This window comes from Physella acuta, unplaced genomic scaffold, assembly GCF_028476545.2.
Source record: "Physella acuta isolate Inbredline_101_S28 unplaced genomic scaffold, ASM2847654v3 ptg000220l, whole genome shotgun sequence".
Lineage (NCBI taxonomy): Eukaryota > Metazoa > Mollusca > Gastropoda > Physidae > Physella > Physella acuta.
The window spans coordinates 449324-467882 of record NW_026731739.1 but is presented as its reverse complement, the minus strand read 5'-3'; the positions used below and the strand labels follow the sequence as shown (position 1 = coordinate 467882).

At 33.8% G+C, this 18559-nt stretch overlaps 1 protein-coding gene across 1 annotated transcript; it reads right to left on the bottom strand.

Annotated features, from left to right (window-relative positions):
* Positions 1 to 651: 651 nt before the first annotated feature.
* On the bottom strand, positions 652 to 18266 carry LOC131937736 (treslin). The gene is made up of 18 exons (XM_059295352.1): positions 17520 to 18266; positions 16936 to 17176; positions 16729 to 16777; positions 16393 to 16606; positions 16050 to 16284; positions 14304 to 14415; positions 14036 to 14154; positions 13531 to 13743; positions 12187 to 12439; positions 12018 to 12105; positions 11496 to 11575; positions 11047 to 11256; positions 10866 to 10935; positions 10649 to 10724; positions 10213 to 10332; positions 9804 to 9941; positions 9317 to 9463; positions 652 to 2690 (listed from the first exon to the last, which is right to left on the bottom strand). The coding sequence occupies exons 1-18, from the start codon at positions 18264 to 18266 to the stop codon at positions 652 to 654; spliced, it is 5151 nt and encodes a 1716-aa protein (XP_059151335.1).
* Positions 18267 to 18559: the final 293 nt, after the last annotated feature.

Here is an 18559-nt window from a genome sequence, read left to right as displayed (position 1 = left end):
ACCCAAAGTAACAGCAAAAACTGAAGTTTCTAACATGATGTTTTAAAATGCAAAAGTGTAAGCACTTTCACAACTGCCCTCCCTCCCCCTTTCTAAACCCACCCTTCTTAAAGTGTGCAGTCATTTATGGACAAACCCTTATGGTTATTGATACATTGATATTTCTACATACAATGTCAACACCATCAATTAAAAATTAAACCATTTTGGTTATAGAGATACAAGAAAACAAAACAAATCAGAGGAGGAACACTGAAGTCTAGGAAACAAAATGGAATAAGATTAGAAAAGGTTTCTAAGATTAATCAAGTAGAAATTGATTCCTTTGAAATACAGCTTACACATCAAAAGGTAATTTTCATCTAGCATAAGTGAAAGCTAAATAAAAAGTTTATGGATTTCCAGACCAAGAAAATTATGATAAAATAATTCTTGACTAAAGTTACATTAAAAGTAGCAGTTGATATAACAATACTATTGCCAAACAGTTGTAAATAAATTACTACACTTCCATAAATAAATTCATTTTTTTAAACAATGCTTTTTAAGAAAGTCTACCATACATTTGTAACTAATTTCATAATGGTCATAAAAAAAAATTTAATTGAAAAAGTAAAATACACTTCATAATTTGTTGAAAAAACAAAAATGTTAGCTATTTAAACATTTTCTGGCCTTGGGTGACTTATCACGAGATCTGTTTCGTTTTGATTTGGGAGAGAGTAAAGGTGACTGGATTAAATGCATGAGACCACTTGCCGACAGTGCAGGAGAATACTGTTTTTTGTTGGGACTGGTCAATGCTAAGCCAGTTTTAAGAGGTGAACCGTTGTCCTGTGTGGTGGCAGATGTTGCATGATGTGTCAGTGGCGAGGCATGTGTCAGTGGCGAGGCATGATGTGTCAGTGGCGAGGCATGATGTGTCAGTGACGAGGCATGTTTCAGTGGCGAGGCATGATCCTCCACACAAGCCTGGCCACTTTTTAATGAATGCGAGTTGTCACTGGTCATGTGGAACCCCTGGCTGCTTTCACCAAAAATACTGGACGTGTTTCTGGTGACTCTCTTCACAGGGGACATCAAAGACAATGTCTGCGACAACGAAAGGTTAGAGACAGTGCTTTGACTGGACTGAGAAAAAACAGAAGACGTGGGCAAACACTTCATGTCATAAAATGTATCTTCCCTTTCCCATGGGACTATCTCTGGACTGTTGGCTGGGCCAAATACAAGGGTATCAGACCTGGCAACAGAAACATTTTTTCTCATCTTTTTACTCGGTGATTCAGTCAATGTTGTATCTTCAACGCAGAACAGCCTTCTTTTTCTGATAAAATGTGATGACTGCTCTACACCATTGAGCCCTGACTGACTGTCTGTTTCCTTATTGATGACACCACTTTCATGCTCCACAGTTTCAGCAGCATCAAGGATAGTTTTCTTTAACCCTTTACAACCTGAGGCTGGGGACACTGAGGGAGAAGTGTGCTTGGGACTGCATTTTTTCCTTCTGGCCCATTGGTTGATTGCATCCATTTTATTGCTAGAGGTAGGGGTAGTACATATGGTTACACCACTAGTTGATGTGTTCCTTGAATCTTGAGAATCAACTGCACTTGTTTTGTTTGCAGACATCTCAGACTGAGGAGGACATTTATTCCTTTCAGAAAATTGTCCAAACTTACTGTCTAGAGTTCTGGGGCTGGGTCCTACTACAGACTGCAGTTCTACTCTACGCACAACTTTAATATTGGGGGAACCTTTCAGGATAGACTTGATAGGTGTACTTTTTTCCCCTGATGGAGGGTTTATGACAGACAGGGATGAAACGGTGCAGCGTTCAGAAAATGTAACTTTGCCGGGAGTGGAGGTTTTACCAGGTGTTGAATACAATTTTGATTCGGCCAAAAATAATTTTTTCGGAGTTGAAAAAGTATTTTTTTCTGAAGAACATTTGATGGGAGTTCCAACACAAGTTTCATTTGAGGATGGAATGTGCTTTGATGAAAATGTCAAAACTTTATCATTAGTTATGGAACTGCTCTCTTTAGAACTAAATAAACTAGCTGTGACTTTCTTTGGACTTTTAGCTAAGAAAGAAGAACGAAGTCTAGAAGCTCTGTCAGGGGAGGTAAATATGGATAAAACCGGAGAGATTTTCTCTGGTGTATTATTGATAAATAAACTTGATCTTTGCTTGACTGGAGTTTTATTTTCTGCTTCTTTCTCAATAGCAATAAAGCTATGCACTAGTGGTTCAGTTTGAGAAATTAAATTTTTAAATCCAATTTTGGGTGATGCCCCTTTATTGTTTTTTCCTTTGATGGGAGTGACAGCTAAGGTAGGACAAGATGAAGTATCCCAGACTAGAGATCTGTGAGATTTGTTTTTCTCAGGAGTCTTAAAACCTTTAGACGGGCTTGCAAAAATGTTAAAATCATTGGCATTTTCTCCATCAAAAATTAGTTTGACATTATCAGACTTTTTAAAGCCATCTTTGAATTCCAGTTTTTTAACAGATTTCCTTGGAGATTTTCTCAGGTGTTTGTGCTTCTTTTTTAACTTTGGAGTAGGGGAAGGTGTGGAAATTAAAGATTTGACAAGACGGCTTCTTGGGGACAAAATTGGAGATTCTCCTCGAACTGCACTGGCTAAAGTACCTTGAGACCTTGTCTTGTGCAGTGTTTGAGCTGTAATACAAACAAAAGTTATATTAATAAAATATATTTTGTTTAGCTAAATACATTTTTATGGTGTCACATTGCTCATAAAAATTTAGCTTGGTTTTCATTCAATCATTAACACTCAAACAAAAAAAATTTTCTTATGTAGTACTGTCTGATGCATAGCACAATTTTTTCGAACATTAAGTATAGGGAGTTTTGCTGGTTACAAGATTCTGAAGATACTGAGGGAAGCAAAAAATAAGTTTTATTTACTTACAACATGTTTGTAGGTAGTCCAAACTGGCGAAAAAGTGCGTTTTGGGGTCATTTTTTTGCGGTTTTCAAAAAAAAAATTTCACTACTTCTAATTGTGCTATAAGAATAAAAATTATATGTCAATAAAGTTTAAGTCTTTATCTGCGGAAATCTGGTATTTTTATATATGTAACCCATGTTTGAATGTGTTTTATATTTGTTTGAAAAGTATCAGTTACGTCAACAAATTTCACTGTTTTGCGAGTACAGATCGACCCCACACTGTTTCATTTGGTCGCGGCTTCGCGACTAAGCATAGTAGAAGCATAATCTTAATAGCATTTTAAAGAGCAAATTCTAGCCTATCGTTTGATGTACAAATTGAAAAAAATAGCTTGTTTATTTCATTTTACAAAATCAGTTTTTAAACTTTAAATGGCGATAGATACACGAAAACAAACTAATTCTGTTTCAATTTTTACACCGATGTAAAGTTCACTTTTATAACTACTTTGTGTTGTAAATTCACGTATTTCTTATTTACGGTTGCGAAGCTGTGCCGTTAATAAGCATATAACCCTCGAGTTGACTTTCACCCCCGAGTGAGTAACTCGCCGAACGGTTTTAAAGGTTGACGACCGATGATGCTAAATGGATTTTACCCTTGCTAGAGCCTTCAGACAAGTTGTAAGTACCATTTTTAAAGTTTCATTTCCATTTTAAAAATGAATTTTAAGTTTGAATGTCAGTTTGGGTTAATTAGTACAAGTTATTCACGTAAATTTGAACGCTACTAGTCCACGGTTTTAGCGTGTGAACTACGCTTGTACACATGGTGTGATCAGACGTGAAGCTATTTAATTCAGGACATTCTAGGGACTTAAAATATGGATGCACTTAACTATTAGATGCTAGTGTTTACTAATTCTTTAAAATCTATCGAATGGGATTAATGATAGGGTCGTATTACTGGTGTTTATCTGGACTATCACGTCAAAATTATGAAACGACAAATTCAAAATGGCCACCAGACAATCCTGGTTACTATGTGGACGAACTCAATTATTTACAGGGAACAAAGGTTAAACACTTATAAAATATTAATGAATCACAAAAGAAATTTATAATTATAATAACTATTTTTGTAAAAAGATTTTTATCAATTTATTTAAAACTAAAGACACTAAATTTTTAAGAACTAATATAATTGATTTTTTATTTTCTGTTGTGCACTCTGATTCTGATTCCCCTGCTGAATAATGTGAAATGGTCTGCGCCAGTCTCCTTAATAAAATGTACCAGATCAATTTTTAGATGGTGGTGCAATTTATTAAGATTGTACATGTTGTGACTTAGTTTTAAATGTTATATTAGTTGTAAGTGTCAGAAGTACTAGTAGTGTTTCTCATTATTTATTTTGTATGCATATAGTAACAATGAAGAACAGTTAAGTTGTTCTATAGGATGTTGAGAACCACAGTATGGCATCTTCATCATTGGATATCTCAACCAGCGTGGCACAAGCAACAAATATTTCATTCAGTAGACCTACTACTACTATTAAGAATTTACTATAAAGTATAAATTACTTTTAACAAAAAGGTGTTTTCAGGCTTTTTCATACGTTTCCAGTTATAGTTATAGGACAAATAGTGGCCTACACAATAGGCTAGAAGTAAATTTAATTATATTTAATTAATCACTAAATCAATTATTTATTCCACAGCTGGAGACATTTATGATGGTCTATCCAGATCTTACCTTACAAGGGAAGGGAAGATGGCCAACCACCCCCCCCCCCCCCCACCCGTTACCAAAACATATCGCTTACTCTTGATGCTCCACAAGATCAAGGTTGAGAGAAACAAGACATACAAAGATGTGGCTTTGTAGTTTTAAAAACTGTTCCCTCAAACCGGATAGGTTTGAAAAAAAAAAAGCATGTGGCATCAACTGCTGCATCACTTGTAGGCAGAGGCGTATCCAGGTTTTCGTTGTAGGGGGAGCGAAAAGAGAAAAAAAAGGCGCCGAATTTTTAACATGTACTATATACGTGTATTATATATATATATATATATATATATATATATATATATATATATATATATATATATATATATATATATATATAAAGCAATGTATGTGTGTGTGTTTGTTTGTTTGTCTGTCCTTTATGCATTACTACACCTCTCATCACATCGCCGTGAAACTTTGGGAAGTTGTTGAGAATATTCCTGGGGAGGTTTCTGCGAAAAAAAAAATTTCAAATTCGCAGGGGTGGCGCCCCGGCAGGGCGCGATTTGTTTTTCTCTATATACCGTATATAAAAATAAAAGTCGATTTTGGTTTGGCATCGTTCATGCGATAGCCACGAGACTTTGGGGAGTTCATTATACCACTCTAGGGAAGGGTTCTGTAAAAAAATCATTTTTAATTTCGCAAAGGCGGCGCCACGGGAGGGTCCGATTTTTCTCTATATACGGTATATAAAAATAATAAAAGTGAATTGCAGTGACACCGTTCATCCGATAGGCATGAAACTTTGGGGAGTTCATTATACCACTCTAGGGAAGGGTTCTGTAAAAACATAATTTTTAATTTCGCAAGGGCGGCGCCACAGGAGGGTCCGATTTTTCTCAATATACGGTATATAAAAATAATAAAAGTGAATTGGAGTGACACCGTTCATCCGATAGGCATGAAACTTTGGGGAGTTCATTATACCACTCTAGGGAAAGGTTCTGTAAAAAAAAAAAATTTTAATTTCGCAAGGGCGGCGCCACTGGAGGGAGCGATTTTTCTCTATATACGGTATATTTTAAAAAATAGTCGATTTTGGTGTGACACCGTTATCCGAAAGCCATGAGACTTTGGAGGAGTTGATTAGAACAATTCAGGGAAGGGTTCTGTAAAAAAAAAATCCTTTTTTAATTTCGCAAGGGCGGCGCCACGGGAGGCTGCAATTTTTCTCTATATACGGTTTATAAAAATAAAAGTCTATTTCGGTTTCACATCGTTCATCCGTGTAGCCTACCATGAAACTTTGGGGAGATGATTAGATCACTCAATGGTAGGGTTCTGCAAAAAAAAATATTGTTTAATATTGCAAGGGCGGCGCCCCCAGGGGGGGAGGGTTTTTTTTTTCTCTATACACGGCATACAAAAAATAAAACTCGGATGCGGTTCATCCGAGTGCCATGAAACTTTAGGAAGTAGATGAGAATACTCCCGAGAATATTTCTGCGAAAAAGAAAACTAAAGTTTCTTATGGGCGGCGCCATATAGGGTACAACTTTCGTCAATACACGGTTTGGCGCCCAGAGTTTTAGAGCGACTATGTTGGCACTTGGCACCCGTTAATCGAGCGTCCTGCATAACGAGTAAGGGGTACTACTATACTCAGCGGTAAAACTACAACAGTCTTCTAAAAATAACTTTGTAACGCGAGGAAATCCTTCTGTACAGTTTCGTCACCTTGCCAAAGATGAAAAAATAACTTTTTGAATATGAGGAGCCTACTGTAGAGTTTCGTCACTTTGCAAAGGATGCAATAAGCATCTACTATTAAACAATCCAGTCAGAAATTGAGATTGAGCATCTAATAATAGACCATTAGTAACGCTAGCGTATTGCATCAGTCACACTGATGTTTAAAACACGTCAAATACTTTTTTACGTGTTAAAGAAAAAAAGCCTGTTCATTTGTGGCACTTTAGCGAATGATGAAATCTGCATCATTATTAACAGGATGCTATTTGGCACGATGGCGCCTATTACTTTTAAAGAGCCAGGGGTCGTACGCCGCGCCTATGCGGTAGTGAAATCGGGGGGGGGGGGCTGAGAACGCCCCTGTACGTCTCTGACACATGGGTGGTCACCGAAGTGTGTTCTAACATATTATTTCGGTGAGTGATTAATGTACACTCAATGTTTACATGCGGTAGTGTAGGTAAACCTGTGTCCCAATATTTATGAATTAAGCGCAGGCTTTGTTTACATTTAAATAACTCACTTTTAGAAAAGACGGTCACGCGTCTAAGAACATATGATTGGTAACGCGTTGGTGAAATCTTTCTAATACATTTCGTCATACTTTCTTCTATCCCCGCTGCAACGCGCGGGGGACGGGTACGCTAGTATATATATATATATATATATATATATATATATATATATATATATATATATATATATATATATATATATATATATATATATATATATAATTACTAGCTGTAGGACCTATGTCATTACTTCGCTATGATGTAAAATAAATTGAAAGTAGCACTCTGAAGAAATAAGAAAAAACACACAATGTAGGCCAACGAAACAAAAATTGTATCAATCTAAACAAATATATATATATTTATATATATATATATATATATATATATATATATATATATATATATATATATATATATATATATATATATATATACCAAAAACAATGAACGTAACACATTCTGTTTTGTAATTCTTGTACAAAAAATTTCTTACATAATAATTCCTGGGAAATTATTTAAGACAAGTGAAATAGGGAAAATAATCACTCTCTTATAATAAAGATGTAAATATCTAAAGATCATTTTTTAACATAGTGATAGGTATGTGTTAGATCACTGTATTGATCACACACCTTTTTACTGGTAATTGCAAAAACAATATTCACAGAGTTTTACGTTTAAAAACCAAATTTTCTGGCGGCATGGTACTTTGGTACATCATTACGCGTTTTTCTACATGTACTTAACAGATCAGTTAGGGGTGGGTTGAGGGGGGGGGTGGAAGTTCATTCAACACTGTCCGTTCACTTTAGGTCAATTATCCAACCCAGTGTATACCTAGGTGTGACATTAATGTCGCTCTACACAATTGTGGTGGTGAGGTGTGTGTGGGGGGGGGGGGGGGAGATAACCAACTCAGATGACTTTTAGATGACTGTTCTAAACAAACATATGTATTACACAAATATATATTACACAAATATATATTACAGAAATAGATTTAAATAAGTAGCAGTGGTATTATGACAATATTTTTTTTACATGGGGGAGATGGGTTGTAACTGTTTCATTTAATTTGTAATCGTAATCACTATCGCCCAAACTGTAAGAATACTACTACTTCATCTTGATGACGTTGTTGACCTTGTCAACATTTCCCCACCACTACGCAGTTTGCTCATAAGTAAATTTAAATAGAGGTGCCACATCAGTTGTATTTGTTTCTGTATTGTAATTTTTTAAAATTAATCACACGATTCAAACAGTATATATAAAGTAATTATGTGTAAAGTTTTATGTATAACATTTTCTAATTCAATTATTCGTAAGCAAATACATTATACAGTTGCCTTAAACGTAACACCCCTCTTGCCGTAGAGATTTTTTAAACATTGCAATGCATCGTAATGGTTATTTTTAGAATGGCAATCTGATGCAGCTGTTAATACGTGTTGTAAACGTAGACACTACTAGACTAGTACACTAATGGTAAATTGCTGCATGAAAAGAAATCTTGTGATTTACATAGATGTGCCGACCAAAAATACTTTTTTAACAAATATAATTGTTTAAAACTTTGAGTTTAAAAAGTTTCCAAAAAAGGCGCCACTTTGCTAAAAATGGCAAGAGGGGGAGCGGCCGCTCCCCCTGCTCCCCCCCTGCGTACGCTACTGCTTGTAGGCATCAAGATTTTATTAGACTACATTACATTACAACTCCACTAAATCTAGATCCTGTTTCTCCTGCACTAGGTAAATGTGTCATTTTTTAAAATAATATTTTAACTCATGTGATTTTTGACAATAATGAACACATTCTTCCTGTTAATGTTACCAACACAGTTTTAGAGTTATTCTATGTCCAAAGCAAAAAAAAAAAAATTTGTATGAAAATAAAAATGACCAAAAATGCATTCTTGTCATTTTCAATTATTTTTTTAACTTAGAAAGACTCATTTTAGATGACTGAAAAAAATTGGACATATATATTACAAACTTTGCAGCAACTATACCAATTTCTACACTTCTATGTTATTTAGTTTAGAAAATATGGGTTCTCAAAAATGGCACTTTTGGAAAATCAGTTTTTTACCAAATTTTGCTTTTTTTAAAATCTCATAACTTTTTTATTTATTGAGATATTTTTATAAACTTTGTGTCACAGAGCTTACAATTAAAAGTTCTTTCAGGACATACTCATTACAGAAGTCTGCAATCAATAGTTAATTTCAGTTTGGACTACCTAATGTTTGATAATACATAATGGAATAGAAGAAAACTAACATTAAAAAAACAGTAATAAATGTCTTCATTTTTTAAAACCACTGGTTTACTATTGAAACAGAGAATTCTAAGTAGTTTAACAAAAATAAGAATAAAGTTTACAAACATTGAGAGTAAGATGTTGAGGCAAAATCTTTCTGGGACGTCTCTAGTGACTTGGTAAAGTTGCGGGATGGCTGGGAGTTTGATGAATAAAATGATTCCCTCAATAAATACTTCACTGGCTGGTCAACTGTAGAACTCAGTGGATCATCTGGTAAGCAAGCAAAGTAAAAAGCAAAAGAATAACATATATTTCATTATAACAAGTTTGTTAATTTCCTAACAAATACAACATACAAGAGTAATATATGATGTATCAATAAAAAAACATTAGACTTGTGAATTCTTTTCTTACTCTCAACTGATATTACAATAATGTGCCTTGATATATAAAGATATCCAGAGTTATTCATACCAAATCTGAGCAATTCTTAAACTTTATAACTAAATTTACAAAAAAAAGTAATTTAGAATATATACCTTTCAATTATTCAAAGTAAACAAATACAAAAATATTACATTTCCAAGAAAATTAAAACAAAAACAAATACCTTTAAGTGGAGATTCAGCAATGACTTGAACAGCAGGGTTAATATTTTTGTGGCTCCTGCGACGCTCTTGTTTATGTAAATGACGATGAGAAGTCTGCTTATGAGATGGTGTGCCAAGTACCAAAGTTCTAGATTTTTCTGTGTCAAAAAGTGTACAAAAAGAGAATACATTATCATTATGTAACAGCTAAATCTAGGTGTTATTAAATAAAATCATAATTAATTAAATTATTTGTATTTTAATAAGAGATAATACCATAGTTTATTTACAATAGGTTGCCATTTTATAAAGTTAAGCCAAATGTTTTTAAGAGACAAATCTTTCACAAGTAAGAATTAGGCCAAAATTGTATGTAGAAATAGAACTACTTTTATAGTTTTTTAAGACCATCATTTGACAACATATTACCTGTGTTTCTTGAGAGTTTGTGTTTTCTTCTATGCCTTGTGGTATCTTCACCTTTGGTTCTACAAGAGCTGAGCTTACTTTTGTCATTGAACAGGTTCCTTTTTGCTTTGTTCACATCCACTGTGTGATAGAAATTAAATAAATCTTACTTCTTACTGACAAGATTACACATAACAGAAAGATTAGAGAAGGGAGCTGACAAAATTTCACATAACAGAAACATTTGAACCTATTAATACAGCTTATGATCTGCTGAGCCACACACATGTACAATGCTCCAGTGTTCAATTATATTTAAGTATCAAGTGTTAGTTTTAAATAAATTTAAATGGGTCATTCTGAGTGGGGGTAATGGTAATTCCAGAATGAAAGAGTTAATTTAACTAAAGTACTGTTTCGGACGCCTTAAAGTAAAATTCTTCAAGCAAAACTTTACCTCCATGTTTTTTCCTAGACGATCGTACTTTAATCTTTGTTTTCTCTTTAATTGCATCTTTATTCTTAACAACTTCCTGCACACAAAAAAAGGTTTAATTTAGAATCCAGATAGTGAAATCTTTTTTTAAAAAAAAGAAATCTTAGATAACATTTTTTTCTAAAACTATTCTGAACATAAATTTAGTTAAAACACCACCAAGAAAATGTGTACAAACCTTTGGCTTGACAAGTATTTGTTTTGTCTGCCTAAAATCTGATATGCTTGGGTGTTGTTTAAACTTTGATCTGAAAGATACAACAGTAAACTGTAGCATTGTTGAGGTTTTAGTTAATTTACTCTTTAAAACTTAGCAGTAAACATTGTAATGACATTCTCAGACTAGCTCATATACAAACCTGCGCACTGTTTGTGATGTGTGATCAGACAACTGAGAAAAGAGCTGCATGGAGCCTGGAGCACTTAAATAACTATCCTCATTCACAGAGCTTGGCTTCATCACACTGCTGGGTGCTGCAGGGGAGGCAAATTTGGAGAGCAGGGGCGGCAATTCTAGCATCAGTTCATCATGAATATCCACTAGCAGTTTAGGTAATGTTGATGAGTAGCTAGAACATGGCAGAAAATTTTTATAAAATGGATTCATAAAATTGGAGTATTCTTTCTACCATCATTCACAACTACAAACCCAACAAGCCAAATTTTCATCAGGTTGGTTAAATTTGAAAGTTACTCTGTAACTGACTATTAGTATCCCAACTAAAACAAGTTAAAAATTTTAAAAGTGCAACTAATGAGATTACAAAGGACATTCTGTCTTGCAAATATTCAATACTTATTCACTCACCTGGCCACCAGATCTGTTAAAAATTCTCTTAATGTTGTTGCACCAACCAAAAATGAAAGACCTCTTAGCATACTTGTTATCTATTCAAGAAAAGTTTTTTAAAGATTAAACTATTATCTTATATTAAATCCATACAATGGTACTAAAATGACACCAAAAAGACTAATGTTGTACATAATTTTTTTTTTTCAACAAAGTTTTGATATTTATTTTATAACTTTTTCTAATAATACAAATTTTAAACACTTTTTCCATTTCAACGACAATTTTTTTCTTTTTCTCTTTGTCTTTTTCTCTCTGAAATTCTTACTTAATTACTGAAGTCTATGAAGCTTAGAAAGACCTACTTAACCAAGCAATAATATCCCTGTGTCAAGTATAATGCAGTTTTTAACACCCCTTTCTTTCTCTTCACCAATGTCATTTTAATAATGAAACCAAATTTTAAAATCTGGAAATCCGCTGAACTACAAAGTCTAAATCTCAATAAACTGATAATTATTAAACATGACTACATATTACCACAGCAAGCACTTGTTCCTGATGACCTATGTCCATGTTGAGCGACAAGCATTCCATCTCTAGACGAAGTATCACTTGAAGCTTGTATCTGCAGGATGTAAGTAAAAAACTATACTATGAGCTAATCAAGAGAGTTGTTAAAATTGCCCTAGTAGCAGATTGTACTTACTCTGTTATTTTAGTGCTATTATCTGCACTGGTTCTGTTGAATTTATCTTTCAGCTTCTCACAAGACAAAGACAAATGCTCTTCAATCAAAGTTACAGCTGACTTCTGAGGGCTGCTGTGTCCTTTGCTGGTCATGTAACGACAAGCAACTGTCATTATAGCCCGAACTGTACTTTCTATGGCAATGCCAGCACTCAAAACCTCATCATATTGTTTTGAAAGGTACGTTTTTAAATCATCTTCTGATTGCAGATCTAGTAAAAAATAAATAAAGAGGAAGTTGGATTTAAAAATTAAATCATCATAGATGCATTATGAATGATAAAATATATCATAATGTATAAGCAGCGCAGCCTATCCCATAAAATTTATTTCAGTAACAAAAGCGTAGATTTTATGTAAGAATTGGATACTGTCAGTAACTTTGAATATTTTTTTCACATTAAAAAAAAAAACAATTGCAATTTTATATTATTAGAAAACCTAACAGCATATTGATGACAATTGAAAGCTATAAAAAAAAACTGCCAAAAAATTGAGAACATAATGTTGACTCACTCAAATAGCTATGTCATATGCTAGGTCTACACTATTGAAATTTTTATATTTAAACCAAATATATGGATATTTAAATAAATATAACACTCATAATCTAGGTAGGCCTACAATTAGACTTTTTTAGTTAAAAAATCTTTTATATTTGCACACCCAAAAAAAAAAAAAAACAGCAAAGGCCAAAGGGGCAAAGTTCTCACAAATTTTGTCTAGCTATTTATCCAAATTTTATCAGGTAATGACTGCCTGACTACATGGTACTTTACCCACAACTTGATGGTTTTATAAATAAATAAACTCGTAGTTTATTATTTTTATAGCTAAAACATCTGCCTATTTTCATAAAAAATGGTACAAGTATTTTTAACAGAAATAAGTGTCAATGAGCAATCAGTCTTTCGCTTATTACAAATGAAATATTCGTCAACAGCCACATATTTTCGGGGTCAATGTAGGTCCACAATACAGACCTAGTGATTCCTGCCCGCCATAACATTGACAGGAAGGGAGAAAGGAATAAATTGTTTTGGAAGATGTTTGTTAACTAGAAATAACAAATAATACAAGTAAAATTTTAATAAGCTAAATAAAAATTTAAAACTCAGACCAGGAATGGAAAGTTACAACAAGAAAAAAACACTGACAATAATTTTCATTTTTACAGAAGGCAAAAGCGTAACTGTAAATGTAGGCATAATCTTAATACCATGACCTGGGTGAAAAAATAGTAAAATTGCAGATAAAAATCATGCAAGTAGGCAGTCCTGTATAAGGTAATTTGATTACTCACCTACATCCACAAAACAATTTGAGGCATTTGATCTCTTGCATGGGCTTGGAGATTTATGGTTTAAAATAGAATTTCCTTCCTCAACCATGAAGCTTGCACTTCTGGCTCGGTCTACCATTAACCTCCCACGGCTTAGATTTGATGAGAGCCTAGTACTGACAGATGTTTTTGTATCTGATCCTCCTGAATTGCCAGCTGTGTTGTCTCTTGTTGCTGATTAAAGAAAGAAATAAAATATTTTACAATGTAGTGATCAGTTACTTTAATTGTTTGTGCATACTTATAAAACAGTCATTATTTCTATTTAGATGTAATACTTAGTAAAACATGGAATAATAACAATTAAAAACTATGAGATTTTATTAAAAGATTACAAGAGTACTGTTACACATTTTTTACATTACATTTACATTACATCAGGGGCCTATTTTAAAAAGTCATTTCACCACTCATAGGTGTATAAAAAGATGGAGCATGGTTGTTTATATTTTAAAAGCAGTCTTACCACATATCGGTGTGCAAAATGATGGCGCATAGTTTTGAACTATTTCAGGTGGATGCTTCTCTTTAACATAAAACTTTTGAATCTCCTTTAAAATAGACTTCTCTATTGATGGCTTTGATCTAGAAGAAATATGAAACCAGTGCATCAAAAACAGTTTGCTAAGCATGACAAAGCTTAATACAGAAACGATATTTGCTAGTGAATTACAGAGAAACATTTATTTAGATAAGATGCAAACAATAAGATTGAAAAAAACATAGGAACTAACCTATTGCAAACCTGGGAAACAAGAGAAGATAAACCCAAGCCTTTAGGTTGATGCCATGAGTTCATGGTGTGACTTAAAAACACTTTTTCTTCTGTAAACACAGCTGTATTATCTGAGTCAGATAAAAATTGTTTTATTGAAAATATATAATATTGTTTGAGCGAGGAAATGTATACAACAATTCTATAGTGGTTTTTTTTAACAATTAGGGTGACTTTAGAAAATGTTAATTTGGCCTAGAAAAGATGCAGATAAACTCCTAAAACTAAGCCAATCTCGCTGCCGAGAAAATCTGACAAATCACAATCACTATTTATGTATGTTTAACTTTTTTTTGCATGCTTTTATTGTGTACCGTACGGGTGTTATACAACATCGAAGGCGGCGATCGTCTGCCTGTCACGGGCTAGTGGGGGCGGGGTGAGGCTATGGGTGTTACAAACCGTGTAGGATGGTCGGTGACTCCCCATACCCGCCCCGTCCCATTTTGGTCTATTTGGCGAGCTAGTAACCTCCACATTGTAAAGGGTATAAAAAATTTTTTAGTCAACCGAAAAAGAGAACCCCGGGTAAAATTTAATTTATTTTTTAAAGCAATTTTAACAAAAAATTAATGTACAAAATAATCAAACGTTACACGAACCAGCATTATTTGATTGGGCTGCAGCTATCCAGATTAATTTCTAAAGAAGATTAATTTTGACGATTAATCCAGAGCCATAAATACTACTACAACTTTTTTCAATAGTTTAAGACAAAGTTATGGAACATGCCTGTCTACTTTTAAAATGTAATAGCGGACGAGTCAAGCACGGGAGCACCATGTTCTTTAGATATTTTTTATATCATTCGATCGGATCAACCGCCTAGCATCACATGACCACACACCTGCTGTGCAGCATGATGTGTAGAACCCCACAGTAGCGCGATTCAGTCGTACGGCGGCTGATGCGTTAATTTTTGTCCCATTTTAAAACTACTGTTCAATGATTGGCGGAACAAAATCAAATAATTTTGGTCGGGTTTTGCGTGGTTAAATGAAATTTCATGAGATTTCATGAGAATTCCAGGAGATTTTTACGTTTTTTTAAGATTTCATGAGTTTTCCAGGACCTCCTGGAATTTCTGGAGGCAGCACAAACCCTGTTAGACAAATAACTTTTTTTATAAAATATTTTTCTCAAACAAGTATAACATTAAAATATATAGTCCTAATATTCACGTTTAATGAGTACCGATGGCTAGTTAAAAAGAATTGACAAAATCTTTTTTATTCTTGTTAGCTGAAAAATAGTTTTTAAAAAGGGCAATTTAAGAAGATTTATTCTCTAGCAAGTCATTTAGAAAATAAGCCTATAAAGGCAAAGTTTGCCAATACTTGACAGACTCCTTAAGTAGTAATAAACTGTGCTTTTCTGTGATCCTGGTCCAGTCATGTAATATAAAACTGCCATTTGAACAATTGACTCTTTTGTGCTATGCGGGATGACACCGAGCACACATAGATGCACATAACAAACCTCACCTCAACGGGCCCCTCCCCCACCGCGACAACAACTATCTCTCTCATTTATTTGGACTCCAGCAGTTAGTAGTTGATTTCTTCTCTACCCACGATTAACTCAGTTTCAACCTAAGTGCTGACAAATGGTCCCACTGATACTTTTTGCACAAGGCCCCAAAAACCCTAGCTACACCACTGGTCATAATTTGCACATATGAAAATAATGTAAAAAAAATAATTACCTTTAAGACAGGTAAAATCCTGGACAGCATTTAGCTGACTTTCACAAGTATTATTCACATCATCTGCTGTTTTTCTCAATCCATCCATTGTGACTACAGTCTGTTGCTGAGCTGGCTTATGAAAAACATTGGAGTCCATTTGGAGAATATGTAGACAGCATAAACCTGAACCAGAAACTGCTTGCAGTATGGCAAGCCTTTCAGCAGTTTTATTTTCTGTGTTTACTGTTAATACCTAAAACAAAAAATTAAAATGGTCTGAAAACAAAATATTTTTTTAACTCAGTTATTAAAAAAAAAAAAAAAACTAAAAACAAACAATAAATTTCATTATTGTACTAACCCCAAAAGTTTCTGTGGACAGTAAAAACTGTTGCATTTGTGAAAGTATTTCTGACTCAGTGCAGTTCACAATGTACGATGACAACATCCTAGTGAACAGCCAGTCACACTCAAAGCCAAGTGGGATACAGCCATGTAGGGTTAACTTAGCTTTCGTCAAATCACAGTTTGAGCTGGATACAGGTTGAGTATTGGTTCCATGTAAAGACCTTACCCTGTTTAGTGAGTTACAAAACAAACAAAAAAAATGATAGTATTCCAAAAGTACTCAGTTTGAATAACCACTGTCTAACAATGGGATTACTATGGGTATCTTGAAGCATGAATAATTACCTACCGCCCATTAATAGGTACCATCTGGATTGATACATCACAAAAAGTAATACCTAGAAGTAGAAAGCAAGTAAGTATTTCTTTTAAACAGTTTTGTATTTTACTGCAACTTTATTTTAATTTAATCACATCCTTAACATTATAGTTATAGTAGAAGTAATTGCTTTAAAAATATAAAAGCTAACATATAGGGTGATCTTTACACACTTACTTTTATTAGATAAAAATGCTGTTTCACTATAAGAAGCAACCAGCTGTTCAGGTGAAATGGTTAAATGAAACAGTAATGACTCTACAGCCATATTATTTAGCAAATGATTCACATTAGATTCCAATTGTCTTGTCTCTTGAATTACAGGGTTGTGTCTGAGGACAGTATCTTTCAGTATAAAATACCCTTTCAATTTACTACAGGTATCTCTTAAGATCATCAGACTTTCTGCTGTATCATCCTACAAGATAAATAATACATATGTTAACATAGGTTTGCATCTAGCTTACACACTTAAAAATTAAATTTGAAGTAGAATATAGAATATAGGCTAACGCTAGGCCTATATTGAAACTGGTCAAATTCCAGGTCCTCACTAATAGTAGGCCTAAACCCTAAAGGCTAACATTTTTATCGGCACTTTTAGCAAATGTTCGTACTGCTAATAGATGGCCTAATCTAATACTAATAAACGAGTCCAAAATTTTAAAAAGATTAGGGGCATATCATTACAATGTCAGGCTAGAAAAATTTAAACTTAAACCTAATTTATTTTAAATTATTTAGCCTAGGGCGGGGCATACCTGTTGAGTAATGTCATTTTCATGGCAGCAATATTTTGATGTCATGTCAATCCAATTTACTGATATCTTGAACTTATAGACATATTCATTTATTAATGCAGGTGACGTAAAAGAATCCAAAAAAATGTCAGCATCAATAATCTTTTTATTTGAAAATCGCCTCAACATTTGTCTTGAACATGGTGCTTTAGAAATAATGAACAAAAACTTTTCAAATGAATTACTGCTAAATTCATGGTGGTTAATCCGTTTTCCCTTTCTCCTATTTACTGGAGAGGTCAGAATGTCATTATTATCAATCCATTTGAAGTCATGTAAAACCTCTGTCAGCGCTGCTAATAAATTATCTGACGGGTTTGGTAAGCGTTTGTACTGAGTTTTATCAGAGGGATGATCATTTCGCCCAAAGAATGCCTCTTTTATTTTCTCTTCAAAATTTTCTACATGAGCAGATTTGAAGCTCTTAAAACTTGTGTGATTTGATCCCTTTCTGAACAATGGTGAAGTGGTGTTGAAAAATTTAAAACCCCATTCCAGATCTACAACATACAACTCACAACTTTTCGTCTCAGAATATTCTTGTTTAGTCTTGTTTATTTCTTTCCCACAAATATTGGATACATGAGAAAGAACACGGAGAATCGTCAATAAAACCTCTCTGCAGTGATCCTCGACTTTTTTACAGTTCGTGGAAGAAATGTTTGTGTCGATCAGAAAAACAATTTGAAATTTTTTAGAGGTATTCATTTTTCAAGTAACATAATCATACAGCAATACTACAACACCTGAGTGTTTTTCTACTTAAAAGAACTAGATCTAGATCTAGACCAAGCTTCTGTAACAACAGCAAGCTTCACTTATTGGGACATTAATTTTATAACTTTTGTTTCAGCATTGTTGTGCCGCTGTCACTTCGAAAACATAACGCTGATTGGTTAAGATAAACAGGAAACTATTAATTTCAACATTCGGTGCATGTTTTTAACATCCAATTCAGAAATTTGGTTGAAATAAACTGGGAGTAATCTCCCCTAAACTTT